Source organism: Macrotis lagotis, chromosome 1 (assembly GCF_037893015.1).
Source record: "Macrotis lagotis isolate mMagLag1 chromosome 1, bilby.v1.9.chrom.fasta, whole genome shotgun sequence".
In the NCBI taxonomy this organism is placed as follows: Eukaryota; Metazoa; Chordata; class Mammalia; order Peramelemorphia; family Peramelidae; genus Macrotis; species Macrotis lagotis.
The window spans coordinates 61,283,144-61,301,708 of record NC_133658.1 but is presented as its reverse complement, the minus strand read 5'-3'; the positions used below and the strand labels follow the sequence as shown (position 1 = coordinate 61,301,708).

The 18,565-nt window shown below is 42.6% G+C and overlaps 2 protein-coding genes across 7 annotated transcripts in view; one reads left to right on the top strand and one right to left on the bottom strand.

Annotated features, from left to right (window-relative positions):
* PRMT7 (protein arginine methyltransferase 7) overlaps positions 1-7,714 on the top strand; it is a 63,880-nt gene extending 56,166 nt beyond the window's left edge. For all 4 annotated transcript variants that reach the window (XM_074202018.1, XM_074202019.1, XM_074202023.1 and 1 more), the window contains exons 15-18: positions 863-937; positions 1,929-2,089; positions 4,978-5,074; positions 7,494-7,714. In XM_074202018.1, coding sequence (XP_074058119.1) covers positions 863-937; positions 1,929-2,089; positions 4,978-5,074; positions 7,494-7,652 — 492 coding nt within the window. In that variant the 3' untranslated portion in view covers positions 7,653-7,714. The remainder of the gene's footprint in view (positions 1-862; positions 938-1,928; positions 2,090-4,977; positions 5,075-7,493) is intronic.
* Positions 7,715-10,870: 3,156 nt separating this feature from the next.
* Positions 10,871-18,565, bottom strand: part of SMPD3 (sphingomyelin phosphodiesterase 3) — a 258,177-nt gene continuing 250,482 nt past the window's right edge. For 2 of the 3 annotated variants that reach the window (XM_074202028.1, XM_074202025.1), the window contains exon 9: positions 15,235-16,554. In XM_074202028.1, the coding sequence (XP_074058129.1) occupies positions 16,227-16,554 (328 nt within the window). In that variant the 3' untranslated portion in view covers positions 15,235-16,226. Of the gene's footprint in view, positions 16,555-18,565 lie in introns of all 3 variants that reach the window. The other variant, XM_074202031.1, reaches the window with a different exon arrangement.

Below are 18,565 nucleotides of genomic sequence, written 5' to 3'. Positions count from 1 at the left end.
ATTTATCAGTTGGGGAAAAGTACTTAATTTCTTTAAAGTTTGGCTCAGCTCCATATATATTTGAGAAATGAGACCTTTATCAGAGAAACTTGCTGTTAACATTTTTTGCTCAGTTTTCTAATTTTGGCTACATTGGTTTTGTTTGTGCTGTCCCTTTCTAAATTAATATAATAAATAATTGCCATTTTACTTCTTGTGATCCTCTCTATCTCTTGTCTGGTCCTGAACTTTTCCTTTAATCTAGATGTAACATGTAATTTTTTCCCCATGTTTCTTTAATTTGCCTATGATGTCACCCTTTATGCCCAAATCATGGATTCATTTAGTGTGTGTGGATAGTTGGGGGGGGGGGGAGATACTGGTCTTGGGTTACTTTGCTCTTTTCTTTCTGTATATTATGTGTCTACTCTTTTCCATCACTCTTTCATATCTAATATAGGATTGTTTGGATGATTACAACTTTGTTGCATCATTTGTGATTTAGTACTTGCTAGTCCCTCTTCCCATTTTTTTCTTTGATTTCCTTGATATTTTTGATTTTTTTTCTTCCTCCAGACGAATTTTGTTATATTTTTTCAAGTTCTATAAAATTATTTTTTGCCAGTTTGATTGGTTTGACACTATAAATTAACTTAGGGAGTGTTTTCATTATTGTTATATTGGCTAGGTCTACCCATGAGTTCTTTAGATTTGTCTCATTTGCTGTTTAAATGAATGTTTTAGGGACTATACATTTTGAGAGATTCCATTGTGGGTCTACTTGTGGATATATAATTTTTCTCCTTGCAGTTCTCCTTTAGTTTCCCAGTGAAGTCTATATCAGCTTGGTAAAGGATATGAGAGTTTGTTTTGTTGTTCCCAGGACCTGTGGCGGATCCGAAGCCCATGTGGTAGCTGTGAAGGCTTTGATGTTCACATTATGGATGATATGATTAAGGTGGGCATAGTCTCTCATTTTCAGGTGGTATTAGAGTAATCCCACACAGATGGTATCACAGGCAGGTGTTGAGGTGGCATCATGACCCTGGGCTTTTCTCCTTTGCTCTCCCAACCTGGAGGGTAGACTAGGGTGCCAGGGGGTGGAGGCTGCTTCCCTGAGCCCTCCTTGGCTGGGACGACTGTGGCTCCACTGGGCCTCTCATCCCCCAGCTCATTTCTTATAGCTGGAGGAAGGAGATATGGGAGGTGCAGCCTTGCTATGACAGGACAGGAAGCAGCTCCTTAGTCAAACAGAAATGATTCTTTTTTAGGTTATTTTGAGGAAGTGTCTGTCCCCAGGGCACCCTGGATAACATTGTGATGGTGGGGAGTTGGAACAGAATTTTCACTGCAGTGAAAATAATCACTGACTGAAAGCCAGAAGATGAGGATTTCTGGCCGAGTCACCCTCCCCAAATAAGAAGCAGAGTCTTAAGGTGGTTGTAATTCAGCTAAGTTACTGTCAAATGTTAGGAAGCCCATTGAGACAGACTGACAGGGTAGCAAGGACTACTAAACAACTCTCCAAGATTGCAGAGTTAACTCTCAGAAGAAATCAAGGTGGTCCATTTTTACTCTAAGGCTTTATAAATGTGAGCTGCTATCATTCAGGTTTCTAGGGTGCGGCCCATGCATATCAAAGTGTATGCTATTGTCCATGGCCCAGGCTTCCTTGGTGTTTCTGCTGGGATCCTTCCTAATTCATCCCTTTCCTCTAGATCCTGTTATTTGTGAGTCATTGTAATGCAGAGAAGGATCAGGGTTCAAGTGTCAAGTTGGACTTACCATATGTGAGACTTGGGGCAAGGAGGATACTTCAACTGTAGAGAAAGAAGGACCCTAGCACTTCTTTCTTATCTTACATTAGTGTGGGGTTGAGAATGTTTGTAAATCTTAAGATGCTGTAGAAATTCGGATTGTTATTATAGTGACTATTTTTTTCTCCTCAGCACTCTCTGGACTTTAGGGAAGCCCGGGAAGCAGAGCCTCACCCTCTCTGGGAATACTCCAGCAGATGCTTGTCGGAGCCCCAGCAGGTCCTGATCTTTGACTTCCGCAAGCCTGTCCCTCAGCAGCCCCTTAGTGCCAAAGGTTCCATCACCTTGCAAAGGTGAGCAGATTCTTGGATGTATAGTTGCTCACTTTCGGGACTCTTGCCCAGGGCATCTAAGAGATGAACTTCAGTCCTGACGATTCCACACCTGGTCTGTCTCCCTCTGAAAGGGCTCCTCTTCAGCTTTTCCTCCCTCAGTGATCATTGAGAATATGACTTTCAGTGCAGAAAGGATTTATAAAGAAAGAGTCCTGAGCCTGGGGATAGACCCTAACAACTTTGACACAGCCAGACTCAGACAGTGACCCTTCTCAGTACCCTTCTTACATGATTTTTAGTATAAACTCCAGTTCCTAAGTCATAGAAGAATCATATTCTTAAAAGGTTTTTTTTCACATTCTCCACTTTCACCTGCTTTGTCCTGACATGAGGTCACTCATGAGATTTGTGTGAATTGAGTGCAAGAAGAGCATTATATTTGACTGATAATTTCTGTTAGAGATTCTCCCATTTTCTTAAAGCTGCAGAGACTTTTTGTTTTCATTTACATGGCAAAGCTCTGCTCTTTTGGTGAATGAGCCAGCATTGTGACATGGAGCTGAGCTCTTTCAGTCCCTTCCTAAAGAATAATTAGGAGTTTGGCTTTTCCTTATTAGGAACCATCCTAGGGATGGCCAGGTTCTAAGAGGTCATCCCTCCAGATCTCTGGTGGGGAAGAATGGCAGTCTTACCACCATAAGTGCCCCTATAAACATCTTAATGTTTGAGGACTTTCTTCTTGACTAATCAATGACCTCCTTGGCATTTAAGCCTGGTAAGGGAGTCTCTGATTCAAAGAATTTGGATATTTTAGTAACTTCATTTGTATAACTACTTTCTTTGCATAACTGTTTTATGAATATATCTTGAAGCTGTGAAAATGATCCTGAAGAAAAGAGAGCCTGGACAGTTGAAAAGCCTGAGTATTTGAGGAAATCACATTTTGCACTTCACCCTCCCAGACAGCTTACCTCTGGATACTTTACTTGTGGATGTTGAACCTAAGGTGAACCCCAAGAAAAGAAAAGCTATGGCAGGAAGAGGCTGAGGAGGGGCTAAGGACGACTTCTTCCATGAGTGCCACCAAAGTCAAAATATTTTTCTGTACAGGTTTTTTAGTGTTAGTTTTTAGGAAACATAAGTATGGGGGGAAATTGCCTTCCCAAAAGGTTGTACTAGTTCACAGCTCCAGCTGAATGGCTTTTAAATGTCCATGGCTTTTCATTTAATAGTTAGGCTCTGACTTGCAGGATACATCACCTTCATGTGACCTTAAACTGTCTCCATTGTTCTTTTAGAACTGTTGAACGGTTCTGTATTGTTCAAATATCCTATATTATTTTATAGTTGAAGATCTTTCTCCTTATTGCTTGTACAATTTGTTGTTTACAAATGGAATTGTTATCTGTTTGCCTTGGAGTTTGCAGCCTTTTTTTTTTCTGGAGGTGATCTATGGATTTCTTTTTTTTTTCTTAGTACTTTATAGTTTTCTGTGTTTAGAAGTTCAGGGCAATTTTTTGTATTCTCTTTTTTAAAAAATTCATTTATTTATTTTTCCAACTACAGGCAAAGATAGTTTTTAAGTCTTTTTTTGCTAAGGTTTTGAGTTTCACAATTTTTTCCCCTCCCTCTCCACTTTACCCGACAGAGAGCAATCTAATATAAATATTCTAAACATATATCCATATCAATCATGTTGGAAAAGATGAATCAGAACAAAAAGAAAAAATGAGAGGAAAAAACATAAAACAAATTTAAAAATGGAAAAATAGTAAGCTTTAGTCTTCATTCAGACCCCATATTTCCTTCTCTGGAATGGATGGTATTTTTCCATCACAATTTTCTTTGGTCATTGTACAATTAAGTTCATTGTAGTTGATCATCATAACAATGTTGCTGTTAATATGTTCTTATATTATTTCTTGCTTTATGGTGTTCAAATTTTTTATTTGTTGTATTCTGCCTGTTTTTTCTACTATGAAAGATATTCTTTTGTGGGAATGGGTACTAACTGCTCCTTGTCCACCATCACTCCCCAAACAGTCCTTTTCAGTCAAATCAGCACAATTTGTCAAGTTCCTGCCCCGTGTTAGGCACTGATGGGGAGACAGAGAAAGGCCAGAGGCGGATGCTGCGTTCAAAGAGCATATAATCTACTGGGGAAGACAGCATTTATTTTTTTTTTTTAGGTTTTTACAAGGCAAATAGGGTTAAGTGGCTTGCCCAAGGCCACACAGCTAGGTAATTAGTAAGTGTCTGAGACCGGATTTGAACCTAGGTACTCCTGACTACAGGGTCGGTGCTTTATCCACTGCACCACCTAGCTGCCCCTGAAGACAGCATTTCTTTTCAGAGTCAGGGGAGTCAGAATTTAAGCAAAATGGCTTGTAGAAAGAATGGAATGAAAGCTTTAAGCATGGTCACTGTTTAGTTGGATGAAATGATTTTTTTCACTACAGGAGTCTCTGGAGTGGTTTCTGCCACAGGATGTCCCAAGCACTCATCAGAACTGGAAGTGCAAGTGGAAAAAGGCAAAGGCCTGGAAGGCCTGTTGGATGTACTTTTAAGTTTTGTTTTGGGAAATTATTTTGCCAGGAGAATCTCTCTGTCTTGACCTTTTGAGGTTATGGGATTGACCACTGAGTGGGGTGCAGCTATTGTAGGGCCCACTGTGGTTGACCCTGCTTCCCTTTCTGGTCTGATATCATGATGTCATGATGATGGCTTCTTTGCCATTCTGAAAGAGTTGGAGACAGCACTCTGAAGAAGACTCTTTTCCTAGGCAGGTCCAGAAGTGCCAGGACAAACACATTTTTGGGGAAAAGGGTGGGGGAAGCTGGCATTTTGTTTGTTGAGGATCTTCTCAAGCAGCAACTCACGGTACTCTTCCTGACCTTTTCTTTCAGGCCTGGGAAGAGCCATGGGGTGGTCCTTTGGATGGAGTACCAGCTGACCACTGAGAGCTCGCTCAGCACTGGACTTGTCCAGATGCCGGAGGCCCAGGTATCTCTGCAGGATAATAGAGCATGGCAGGGACAATGCCTACCTCTGTTCATGTCCATTAGTTGCCATGCACATGGACTTCTGAGTCCCATTCCTAGGCTAAGACTATTGCCTGATCTTGGAGGGCCTCAGTTCTTTCACTGCCACTTTGCCATGAAATTTTTCCTGATCTGGTCATCCTGATTCTCCCATCCTCATCCCTAAGTGTCTTTGTCTGTATTTTGTGAATGTTAGAATATACTTTTTTAGCTCCTCATTGTTTTCTCTGCTCACACTTCTCTTTGTATCTCAAGAACCTGGCACAGCTACTAATTAATAGCTGTTGGTTTATTGATTGTGTTATATACCAGGATAAACCTGGTAGGTTAGGTTGTTTTTGTGTTTTTTTTTTACATAGTAGTGATACCTATAATTTAATTAGTCACTTTGGCTATTTCTCTCATCACCTCTAACCTGTGATACCCCTGAAATAAGGGACCAGAATTTCTTTCTATAGAGTTGTTTTTTTTAATGGCTATGGAACCTGGTTAGTTGGCTAGTGGAGGTGATGCAGGACATGCCCAGAGGGCTAAGTAGTGTGACATTCCAGATAAATGTAATTTTAAACAGGATACTTTGATGAGCCTGTGAGCTTAATAACAATAGTAATAACAACAATAGAATTTATGTAGCCCCTTAAGTTTTTCAAAAGCTTTATAAATATTATCTCATTTGATCCTCACAATAAGCTTGGGAGGAAGGTGTTATTATTATTCCTGTTTCATAGATGAGGAAACTGAGGCAGATAGGTGAAATTACTTGTACAGGGTTACACAGCTAGTGAGTATCTGAAGCAGGATTTGCACTTAGGTCTTCCTAACTTCCAAGCTGAGTGCTTCACAGCTTCTCTTATCCCTCGAATGTGGGTCTGCCTCCACTGGTGCAGCTCCCTCTCCTGCCTGGGCTTTCCTCCTCAGATACTTTGCCCAGGGTTCTTAAGGCTTCCTCCAGTCCTTCTGCTCTCTTCTTCTGTCACCTTGTTGGTTCATCTGCTGCAGGGCTCTGTCCTTGGTCTCTGGCTCTGGAGTCTGCTCGTATCCATCAGAGGCCCTTCTATTGTCCTTTGGATCACCTGGAGTCTGATGATGATTATTAATTATAATGATAAAAGATATAATGATAGAGTACTTTAATGTTTACAAAGTCTTTTATAAGTGTTAAAATCAACCCTGGGAAGTATCTCTATTGTACAGTCAAGGAAATTGAGGTAGGCAGGGTTTAAGTGACTCACCCCAGGTCACATTGCTAGTAAGTGCTTGAGTTTGAATTTGAAATTGGGTCTTTGCTGCAGCTACTTCCAGGTCTTCTGAAGTCTTGGTACTTTATATTGCAGACATTCAGCCTTGCCAGGGGAATACTCTTACTTTCATACTTAAGGGGACAGTGACTGTTGGTAAGCCCCATTGACACGGATGGTGGTACTCCTGTGACTTAGCAGAAGGTGTTGAAGAGAGACTTTGGCTATTGGTCCTTTGGACTTTGGCTAAAACTCTCCACTGTGGGGCTTGATGGGCTTATGGATCAGGTAGCATCCCGAGTTCACTGAAGAGCTGCCCAGTTTCTCTGGGGTGGTGTAGCCAGTGTTCTTGGGATGCTCCAGTCTGTTCTCACAGCGTTGATTTATCTGCAGCAACTAAGAGAGACCATTGAAAAACCAATGAGAAATATTCCTCATTCCTCAGGCTGACTGAGGGCCTTGCACAAGGTCCTCATGGGTCCTTGGAGGGGACTGCAGCCCTGCCCTCAGAGGGCTTCTCCTTGGCTGAGTTGGCACCCATGCATGCAAGAGGGTGCTCAGGAATACAGAGTAAAGAGGGAGAAACTGGGCTTGAAGGGAGATCAGGAAGGCAGAGGTGAGGAGAGAACATCTCCTAAACATCCTGGGGGACATTGGCAAAGTCTTTGAGGGAGGAGAGAGAAACAACCAGCAGCAGGCCACTGAGGAAGGAGAACAGGGGCCTGTGGGAGTAATGAGAAATACTGGGCAGAGCGACTTGCATTTCAACCCACAAAGTCGTCAGGAGCCCTTAGAGGATCTAGAGCAAGGAGTGACTCTGTCTGACTTGGGCTTGGCTTTGGCTGGCAGGAGAGTTTGGTGAGGGAAGAGAGCTGGTGATGGAGTCAGGATCCAGTGAGAGTTTAGCAGGTGCTACCATAGGCTAAATCTAATGATATTTACTGGAGTTAGTCAGGAGGCACTATAACCTCTATTAGATGTAATAGGGATTCATAAAAAGTCTTTATCTTAAATTGAAAAAAAAATCAGTTTCTCAGGGTAAACTCCTTCCCCTCCCCACCTTGCTAATTGGATTTGGAAAAAGGGCCTTGGTCCCTGAAAAGCATCAGGACTCATCAAGTATCTCTTTTTTTCCTCCTACAGGGTGAGTGCTTCTGGAATCCTCACTGTAAACAGGCTGTTTATTTCCTTAATTCTCTTTTGGAAGCAAAAACTCAAGACAGTCCTCAGACTGTCACCTATGCCCTTGAATTTAACCCAAAGGTGGGTGATATTTCCATGGATTTCAGACTTGTAAGCTAAAATTGATCTGTTCCCCTGAACTTTTATTGATATAAAGAAATAAAGTAGCATGAGAGCTGTTATGATGTGCTCAGTGGACTTTATTGGGAAGGGAGAGTTAAAAATTTCTTGGAGAAGCTGCCACAGGATGGAGGGGCCAACACCAAGAAGCAAGGACAACTAAGAAAGTTCTGAGGACTGGGGCTAAGTCTCGGCATGAAGCCCCAGCCTCTCTTCTTTGTGGTAAAGTAAGAAAGTTCATTATGCACATACAAAAGAAAATTGCTCTTTTAGACTGTGGGACACTTTCAGGTTGGAGCTGGACATTTGATCTTTGGCCAATCACTTTCCTCCTCAGGTCTGTAAGGAAAGGGGACAGAGGGTGGAGAGGAGGGTAGTTGTAAATGATAGTTCTTTGATTCTGTGTCAGCTGTTGAAATGTTTTTGGTTTTGTCATTCTTTCCAGCTCTGGTGTCCTAGATCAGACATTCATCCAACATGTATTAAATTGTCTTCTAAGGGCCCTGAAGAAGCTCCAAAGAAGGATTAAAGGTAGTCCCTACTCTTGGGGAGCTTCCAGTCTAGGGAGGGAGACAGACAGTTAGTTATGTACAAACAAAAAACAGGAGTTTGAAATTCTCCTTAGAGAGCACTAGAATTAAGGGGAATTGGGAGAGAGTTTCCTGTGGAAGGTGAGAAGTAGATTAGAGGAGAACCTGAGGGACAGCCTGGAGGCCAGTGTCCCTGGATCTCAGGAGGTGGGGTATAAGCTGTGAGAAGACTGAAGAAGGGGCTGGGGGGACCCTAGACCCAGGTCTCCCCCTTCTTTTATGTCACCTCCTACAGAAGGATTCATTCTCAGAATGTCTTAAATTCACAAAGTAGAGTATAAAAGATTACTAGGAAAACTAGTTATATTAAAATGCAATTCTAAAAATGTTTTTAAAACTAAGTTCATGGACTCTAGCTTAAGAATCCCTCTTCTGTGTGTTTACAGTTCTTAGCAAAATGAGTGTCATACTTAACAGTGCCACTAGAGGAATATTTTTTTTAACATATATAAATATATATATATCATATATGTGAATTTATTATCTCTATACACACTCTATATACATATTCTGTATATATACAATATTATACATACACTTTAGACTTCTCTACTTATGCCATAATTCAGCCCCACCAACCTGCTTGCTGCTATTTTTATTTGATATCCCATTTCCCTTTTCAATATCCCTTCTCAATATCATGGGAGACACTATGTTCCTCATGCAAGAAATGTAGAGCAATATTTCTTAATGGTCAGTGTCCAATAGGTCCATGGACATTTTTAGGGGATCTATGAATTAGGATGGGAAAAAAATCATATCTCTACTTTTACTAAAATTTAGCATTTCCTTCCATATAATCCTTCTTTACCAGATGCTCAATGTGTTCTATGACTCACTGAGGTTTAGAACCCCTGCTTTTAAGCTTTTCTGGAGTCTTTGGTATTTAAACCTGCAGCACATGCTGATCAGTAATAGATTGCAGTCTGAGTCAGGAGAAATACCTTCTCACGGGTGAAGTTTTAAAAGGAATATGAAAATTCTAGCATTTTCTTGTGGGAAGAGAACATAATCAGAATCTTCCTTGTTCATATGAAATCCTACAAAAATTGGCCAATCTGTAATCTAACTTGAGAGGGTTGAATTTTGATGTGAGATGAGAAGGGACTTCACTTGCAACAGAAGATTTGTGGTGGGCCTGAAGCAAAAGAACGTATGGCTCCAAAGATCAGATGACGGCTTCCTCTCATCTGAGGCTCAGACGCCTCCTTCCAAAGTCTGAGTTGACATGACTCCTCTAATAAGGAAGCATAGCCTCTCCCCCTGGGAGGACTTCAAGACTTCTCTTACTCCCCCACCTCTCACTTTTCAGGTGAGGAGACTGGATCCCGTTGAATGGCTTCTTCCAGACCATACACATGTTTTGACAGATGTGCCTGGGAAGCCTGGGCTACTGCTTCTTGATCCAGCATTGCTCCCCAGGCTGCCCTTGTTGGGCTCTGGGGCCATGCTCTTTGCATACTCTTTCTTGACCTGTGGCCAGGCTCAAAAGTCATCCAAGGTTTTTGCAGCCTCATAATTTAATAGGATCAGAGAGAGCTGGAAGGGACCATGGAGGTCCTGGAGTCCAGCCTCAAGTTGTAGGTGAGGGACCTGAGACCCAGGAAAGTTACAAGACTTGCCCAGAACTCCATGACTTCTGTGTGTTGGAACCCAGATTTGAATCCATGTCTTCTGGGCCCAAGACCAGCATCTATCCAATCTACCACATGGCCTCTCTTTCATATTTCATCTCTTACACATACCTTGGAATCCATCTCAGAAGAGTCAAACCAGGAGGCTTCCATCAAGAGATTGTCACAGCTGACTCAGGGAAGAGCTTTGGTAGGAAAGCCTAACCTTGATAAGAAGGCATTTTCCCGGGCTGGTGTAAAACTTCATTTTTACCGGTCAAGTTGCTTGGAACTCTTAGTTCAGCCTAGGGATTCCAGGAAGGTTTAACATTCAGAGGCTCCTTAGACTGGGACCATTTTTGGTAAAGGGAGAGAAATAGAGACCACATTTGCACTAGTTCTTTCTCTTTTGAGATAATAGATTACTATTATGAATTTCCAGATGGTAGGGCTATTACTGCTTGTTGTTCTTGGCCAGTTTTGGGAGGGGGAGGTATTAGTTATGGATGGACTCTATCTGTTGCTTGAGTTGTTTGGCCCATCTAACTCCAGAGAGGCTCATTACTATAGGATTTGCTATAAGCTTAGGGATTTTTTCAACCACAGCTAATGAAACAATTACCAAGGGAAAACTTTCCCTCTGAAGAGGAAGTTTTGAAGAATTGAGACACTTTGCCAACAAAAACTCCTTGAAGTAGAGCAGCATATATCCCCATTTTGGAAGAATAAAGTTAAGTTACTCGCTTAGGGCACCTTGGTTATGGTTATATATAATGATAGAGCTGGACCTGAAACTGGGGTCTTGCAGTGGGTCCTCTTTTCATAATCCTAAATTGCATCTTTGGGAGGCACATGATAGAAATTTATTAGATATCACAGTGGGTTCTCTCAGAGATCAGGAAGGGATAAGATCTGCTTTGATTTTTAAAGCCCTGAAAAGGGGCTAATACTCTGGCATCAGAGCAAAGTGAATCTCCCCAATAAATCACTCAAATAAATAGGAAACAAACTTTTAGTTTTAATGTTTTATTTTTGTCCTTCACATCAACTAATCATTCCTTTCAGCACCAATAAATGAAAAGAAAAACCCTTCAAAATATTTTATTAGGTGTAAGACTCGTTTTCTTACAGGGAAGAAACAGATAGATATATATCAGATACAGTTTTACCAAAACGTTAGGTGTGCTTACCGTATAAAACCCCATCAGGTCCCAGAAGGATACAATACAGAAAAATTATTGAAATTAAAAAAGTTTTTTTAAAACAGTATTTTCTAAACCTTAGCAGTAATACAATATTTAAAAAGCATCAAGATTAATATTCATACTTAAAACTCAAGATGGTTTTGGACACATGAAAACGCTTCCTTCATAAGCCGTCTGACTGAACTGGGTCCCAATGCATGGCTTATATTGGGGCTGGTCAGAGGTATCTTCCCCTTCCCCAGCCCTGGAGCAGGAGCAGAAGCAGAAGCAGAAGCAGATTATCATTTCTGAGTTGGGAGTGAGTCCATGAGCTACTCCCAGCTTAGACATTACTCGATTTGATTGAATCTGAGTCACAGGGAAATTTAAAAAAAAAATCAAAATTGTAAATATTTAGTTTATGGGCAAGCCCGCTTACTGGCTTCATAAAACCAGTACAATCAAGCAAATGCTATGGGCCCATTGTCAAGGATTTAGGGAGGGGAAGTTGTGATTTCTGAGCATTATATCTCTATTAAAAAGGATAAAAAGCAGGGCCTGGTGCTCAAGGGGAAAGAGGGAACAAACTGCTCCATCCATTTCAAGGACAACAAAATGGAGGCACAGGGAGATTGAAAGACTTGCCTAAGGCCCCCACAGTCAGTGAGGAGGGGAGAGAGACAGCCATCCTCGTCCTTCCAGGTGGGTAAATCCAGTCCCCCAGCAGAAGGCCCTGCTTGGCAGAACAGTGCTAACCCTTACATGATCTATCTTCATTCTTTGAGAGGCCTTCAGTCTTCCCTGGCTGCCCTGCGTGACCAGCCAGGAACCCCTGGACTCAGAGTGACCTGCAGGACTAACTGTTGTGTTTATGGGTAGGGGTGTGTTGCTTCGCAGCCTGAACAATCATAATCTGTTGCATGTGTTCAATCATACAATCACATGATTCGTGCACGCTGACAAACCAGAATAAGTAAATAGTAAAAAATCCCAGAGTCTAAAGGCTTCTCACAAGAAATTGGGATTTTCTAGCTCTGTGAAAACCCTTTCTAAAGGAAGGATGATTCCTAAGAGACATCAGAGTCTTGGAGACTCAGTGAGTGAACGGACAGTAAGGGAGGGTCTGGAGTTTTAATCTTCCTCAAAGCACGATAGCCTTGGGAATGTTGAGATTCTGCAACCATGGTTTCTGGATAAAACACCCTGGTAGAGATGGCAGGACACTGTTGATACTCCCTTGGAATAGGCCTAGCTCTCTTCCTAGCCTGTCTAGGAGCCCTTGCTTTCTGTGGTTGTGATCACTGCCACAGTGTCCCTTGGAGGAGGGATCAGGAAGGGGGAGGATTCCCTAGCAAGGAGAATGATTTGATCAGTCAGCTATAGCTTGTACACTCTTAAAACTTGTTCCCTTCAGAAAAACAGCATTTCTTGATGACCTGGCCACAGGGAGCACTGTTTGTTCCCTGTCAGATGCAATGGGTTGGCTGCCCTGGGTCCTGTTCTTTGTCCTTGGTCTTCTGTTCCTTATACCCTCTGTCAAACTGCTTGGGGACAATCAGTTGTCAGACTTGGTTTCATGGATTTGAGCCTAAGTTGGGTCTCATCCTATGACAGAATCCTACAGAGAGCTGTCCTAGGCTTACCTGGCTTGGGAGGGATGGATGTTCCCCAAACAGTAGCAGTGTCTCATGGCTGTGAAGGGCTAAGGCTTTTGGATGGGTCACCTGTGGGTCACCTGTCCGTAGCCAGTCTTACCTCCTGGCTGCATTTGGCCGAGGGCTAATGATTGACTGGATTGGGATGAGGGAAGAGTCATTTTCTCCTCACTCCACTCCTGCCCATCCACTTCTCTCAGCCTCATGCAGATGAAGGCATCAGAAGGCACAGGGTCAATGTACTAAGACAAGGAGAATTTGTACTGTAGGGTTCTGGTACTGTCGTCACCCTGTTCTTACTGTGGGCTGTGCTGGGGTCTAAGACAGGTGTGAGTAAGAGCTCAGGGTGTTGTATGGTTGTATGAACAATCAATAGTAACATTCTGTTTAAAACCAGAGATCACCAAAAAACCATGATCAAAGTCTAAGAAATAGTTTAGTTAGAGGGAGAGGAAGATGTCTGATTGCTTCTATTTAAAGAGGCTACAAAGAGTTAAAGCTGAAGGTGCTGAAGACAGGATGTTCCTATGAGGAGCCCGCAGAGTGTGTTAGAGGAGGTCTGGCTGGGCATCAGGCTCCCAGATGGGCGATTTTCAAATCTGGGATCAGGCGAGCCCATAGTGGTGAGAGTGGAGTGGGTTTAACCTTTCCCTTGCAGCAGTGATCCTTAGGCTCAGAGCTGCCCCAATCAGTCAAAGATGGACCCAAAGAAAGTCCAATCAAGGAAAAGCAAATGGTACAGGAGTGGGCCACAGGGGCTCTCCATTTGTGTGGACTGAACACAGATTTAGTGGCAGGAGGGTTTAGGATTAGTCTCACCAAATGGAGGCTGGTTTGACCATTTTCTTTCTTGACACCCCTCCCTCCTCAGTTTTCATGTTTGGTTGACTAAAAATCCCTCCTTGAGAGAGCCCAATGGGCCTGGGGAAAGCCTGACCTCAAAATGGATCCTTAGTTTTCTCTCCTTCCCTCCCCTCTACTATGGCTTGGTGTCCAGGGGCCCTCAACCATGGGCCAAAAAGAAAAGGTAGATAATGCTGAGCACCTGGGATTAAGATCCCAGGAGATCTGTCTGGGGTGGCTACTGGGTGAGGAGACAGAAACGACAGGCTAAGGCAGACTTCATCCTGGAGACCCCTATCCCTCATACTGATCATGAACAGCCAGTCATCTGTCGACAACAATATAGCCAACTCCTTTGGGGCTCAGCTGGGCCAGTGAGGTAGGGACCAGTAGTCCACTGGACCAGTAGGTAAACTGAGGCACAAAGGGATTTGTTTTTTCTTCTCCAAATCACAAAATGATGCCACATAATGGAGAAGAACCCTGAAGTTCTAACTTTGTCATCTAGTCAAAGTCACTCAGGTTTGAAGCAAAGAAAGGTCATGCAATAGAACTAGAATTGTGGGTTTAGAGACAGGAAAGAACAACTCCACCTACCAGTAGTTTTAAAATGCAGATGGCTCCTTCCCACTTGGATGTGATATTTCCCTTCCCTCCAATAAAACCATAGGTTCTGTCTTTCAAGTTATCTTTTCTCATCATGCCCCTTTCCCAGAAACATCCCGTTTCTCATTTTCAACCCTTACCAATCTCTCTTTGGAGCAGTGGGGGTCTTTAGCCTAGAGTCAGGTGGGGTCAAATGCTAACCTGCTTCCCATTGGCCTTCCCTTCCGGGAAATCTCAAAGTTGATTTTTTTTTTCTTCCTAAAGCACAATCCCCCTCAAATATAGGCCTTTGGAAGGAACACAGCATTTTCCTTGTCCCTGGAGACATTATTGTTGGTTTGGAAAAGCCCTATTGTGCTGGTTTAAAAAAAAATGGCAGCCCAGCACTCCATAATGGGCTCCTTAGATTATTTCCTGATTGTGTTTCAATTTTTTTTTCTATTTTTACCCTATGGCTCTCATAATGGCTGTTTCATCTCGAGTGTGTAGCATGCAGGTAGAGCTCATGCTAGGGCACAGGCATGCTAGGACGACATTGGCAGGCTAAAAAAAAGAAAATCCAAAACCAAGCCTTCAGCTTTATAAGAGCTATACAAAGAAATGATGCAAAACCCATTCAGAGCACTACCCCACAGATTACAAACTAAGTTGTGCTGTATAATTCATATAAAATCATGTTTTGTAAGAATGGCACTGATTAAAAGGAATTTAGGGCTCGGCTCTCCCCTCTCCTCCCAACCCGCCTGGCCACTGGCATTCCTTGGTCCACAGTGAACAAGTAGAAATTCAGGCTGGCCCTGCTGCCCGAGTAGCTCCAGACAGTGGTCTCAGCCCTTGTGGATCCATTTTGGTCCCTCACCTCCTCCTATCCTTGTTCCCTCTGTTCAGCTCCAGGGAGCAATGGGAAAGGAACCTTGTCCACCTTTGGAGGTGTTGGGAGAGGCAACTAGAGGCCAGGTGTTTTCATCTGGCTCACGTGGCACTGGAAAAAAGTCCTTTGTATCCCAAGAACATAGACCAGGTCTTCTTAGGCTGGCCTGGGTACTGACTGACCATGGGGCTGGTGCCTCTAAACCTCTTCCTCGCCAGTGTTGACCATCAGGCGCATGGCCACAGGTAGGTGGTCAGTCAGACCTGCTAACTGGGTAATAAAACTGAATTCCTCCACCTCCTACAGGAAAATAATGATGTAAAAAACAAGAGAATGAGGATAAAATTCAAAAGGAGGGATTACATAGAAAAGAACATTCTGACAATAAGGAGAGAAAGAGGTGGTCAAAAAGGGACTTTGGTACAATAATGGAGGAGAGACTAGGTGGCTGCTGCCATGTGGTCTATTTTTTTCTTTTAGTTTTTTTTTTTTTGCAAGGCAAACGGGGTTAAGTGGCTTGCCCAAGGCCACACAGCTAAGTAATTATTAAGTGTCTGAGACCGGATTTGAACCCAGGTACTCCTGACTCCAGGGCCAGTGCTTTATCCACTGCGCCACCTAGCCACCCCATGTGGTCTCCTATTGTAGGCTCCTCTTGCTGAGCTCATCCATCTTTCTCTCCCATCCTCCCAACCTTAGGCTGGTCCATATAGGTTACAGGAGGGTGGTCATCATCATAGGTGACACTGATGTGGCAATTATTAGCTTAGTAAAGTGCTTTACATAGAACAGCTCATTTGATCCTCATAACCCTGTGAGGCAAGTGCTCTCATTACACCTACTTTTACAAGGGAGGCCATAGGATGCAGAGTAGAAGAGGCCTGAGACAAAAGTCTTTAACTTGGTTTAACTTTGATAATTGTATTTCGATCAGATTGGTTTCCTTTGTGATCCTATACCAATAGGATTCTGAGGAAGGAGGCATAGGTTTTTATCAAACTACCAAAGGGGTCCAATGAGACAAACAAGGTGAGAACCCCTAATCGGGCCCAATCAGATCCCTTTACCCATGAAGAAATGGGCCCAGAGATATGACTTGTCCAGGTTCACATAGGTTTTAGAAGCAGAGCTGGCATTGGACAACTCTAATTTCTAAGTACAGAACTTTTGGACTTATTCCATGCTGTCCCAACTGAGATATTTCACTCCAACTCAAAATTTTCTATGTGTATACAGTCTAGCATGTTGGAACTCTTTGTCCTCAGCTCCACAGAAGTCACATGTGAGCCTATTTAGTTGCCTTGAAGTGCCAAAGCAGCTTAGACTAACATTGCCCAGTGAATCCCTCCCAGCTGCCCCACACACATTCTTTGCTGAAAAACTCACCACTTTCCACTCCAGGTAGAGCCCCTCTTCAGAATAGAGCATGTAGTCAATCCTCCTGCCATTGCCCTTCACTAAGACCTTCTGGTTGGAAGGATGACTCTTGCTGGTGGGGTAGTCAATATATTCTTTCCTCCCTTCTTCACTTTCCAGGGCCCTGTAGTCCATATAAATAGATAAGTCATGAGCAGACAGTTTCAAGGTTCAACATTTCAGATATGAAATGCTTTTGAAGGATGATTCTTTTTTAAGGTTTTTTTTTTTTTTTTTTGCAAGGCAATGGGGTTAAGTGGCTTGCCCAAGGCCACACAGCTAGGTAATTATTAAGTGTCTGAGGCTGGATTTGAACTCAAGGTACTCCTGGTACCTGAGGTACACCAGGGCTGGTGCTCTATCCACTGCGCCACCTAGCTTCCCTGAAGGATGATTCTTAACTGCCTCTCCTCAACACTCTTCTCACACCCCATCGCGAGATTAAGGGTTGTCCATCTGTGGTTGCTTCCAATGGAGCTGCCATTAGATTGTAAAAGGGGAAACAATTTGACTCTGCTAAGTAGATTAAACATTCAGAAACTCATCTCTCCTGTTGTGACTCAACTAAGCTTTGCTCTTTGGAAACAGATTTGTGGGAGAGGAAACTGTCTCTAAATTGAAAAAATTCTCAATGCTTAGATAAACACTGCCTGGCCCCAGCATCTATAGACTCAGCTTTGTTTATAAAGGGTAGAGGTGTCACCTTGAACCAAGAATAACTAGACTCCATATTGGTTAATCTGCTGAGGACCATTGGGCCCTTTTAGTGCTGTTGGGATAAAATTGCTTTAGAAATGTGGGGTTTTTACTTTTAATTTTTTTAATGGCTCAAAAATGCCTTTTTTTCCAGAGTCCATTTGACTGCAACATAAGAACTGGAAGTAGCAGCCTATTTCTTTTATCTTTCCAATGAATGCTTGAAACACAAGCCTGTGGCTCCATGATAAGTGTGGGGGCCACCCAGGCTTCCTTTTCTAGGGGCTGATTTCTTGCTCCATAATGGAGGGATGTTACTGTTTGACACCCTAGTTTCTGAAGTGCAGAGTCTTTTTTTTTTTAAGGTTTTTGCAAGATAATAGAGTTAAGTGATTTGCCCATGGTCACACAGCTAAGTAATTATTAAGTGTCTGAGGCCAGATTTGAACTCAGGTTCTCCTGACTCCAGGGTAGGTGCTCTATCTACTGTGCCACCTAGCTGTGCCCAGAGAATCATTTTTTTTCCTTCCCAAAGATCACAGAGGTTTATTTTTACATATATTGTCTCATTGAATCTCACAGTAGAAGGGAAGTGGAGTTCAGGAAAGAACAGTGGGCTTGAGAGTAAGAGGACATGAATTCCAGTCCCATTGGTGTCACTACTTTGGGACCTCAAGTTTCCTTAATTGTAACATGGAGAGGTTCTAAGGTCCCTTCTGTCTCCAATCTTATAAATCTATGATTAGGCAACTATTCTTAATTCCATGTAAATGGGTGGGTAAATTGAGGTGCAAAGTGGTTAGCCACATAGTGAATTAGGGTTGAACAGGAACTGAAGTAAACCCAGTTCTCATGACTCCATGCCTAGAATGATTTCCATGAAACTAGTTCTCACCCTTATTCTATGGATATTGCTATTATCCCTCAAAAAAGAGTATTGGGAGCTAATAGCCTGGAAGACTGGAGATCTGGATTCCAATCCCGGCTCTGCTAGTTAGCAACATGACTTTGGAAGATCATTTCTTAGGGCAGTTAGTTTTCTTGTCTATAAGTTGAGGGAGTAGGATTGGGTTGTAGATTTAGGGTTAGAAGAATTTAGAGGTCATTTAATCCAACCCCTTCATCTTGTAGATGAATCTAGGACACACACATTTAGTTCAGAGACAGAGTTATTTGACCCAAGACCAAGGCTCCCGACCTGTTCTCTTTCCATAATATTCTACTTAAGCTCCATTTCAGCACCCTGGTTCTGTGAATAGACTTACTCTTTTAGGCTTGCTGTTTGGACGATGGGATGGATATATAGACTTTATTTCATTTTGGGTTGAGAAGCAGACCACCTCATTCTCTGTCCCCTATTACCCCCAAATCACTTGACAATTTGTAGAAAAACTATAAATTTGAAGTTAGGGATTGGTTCAAGAGGATGAATGTGTTAC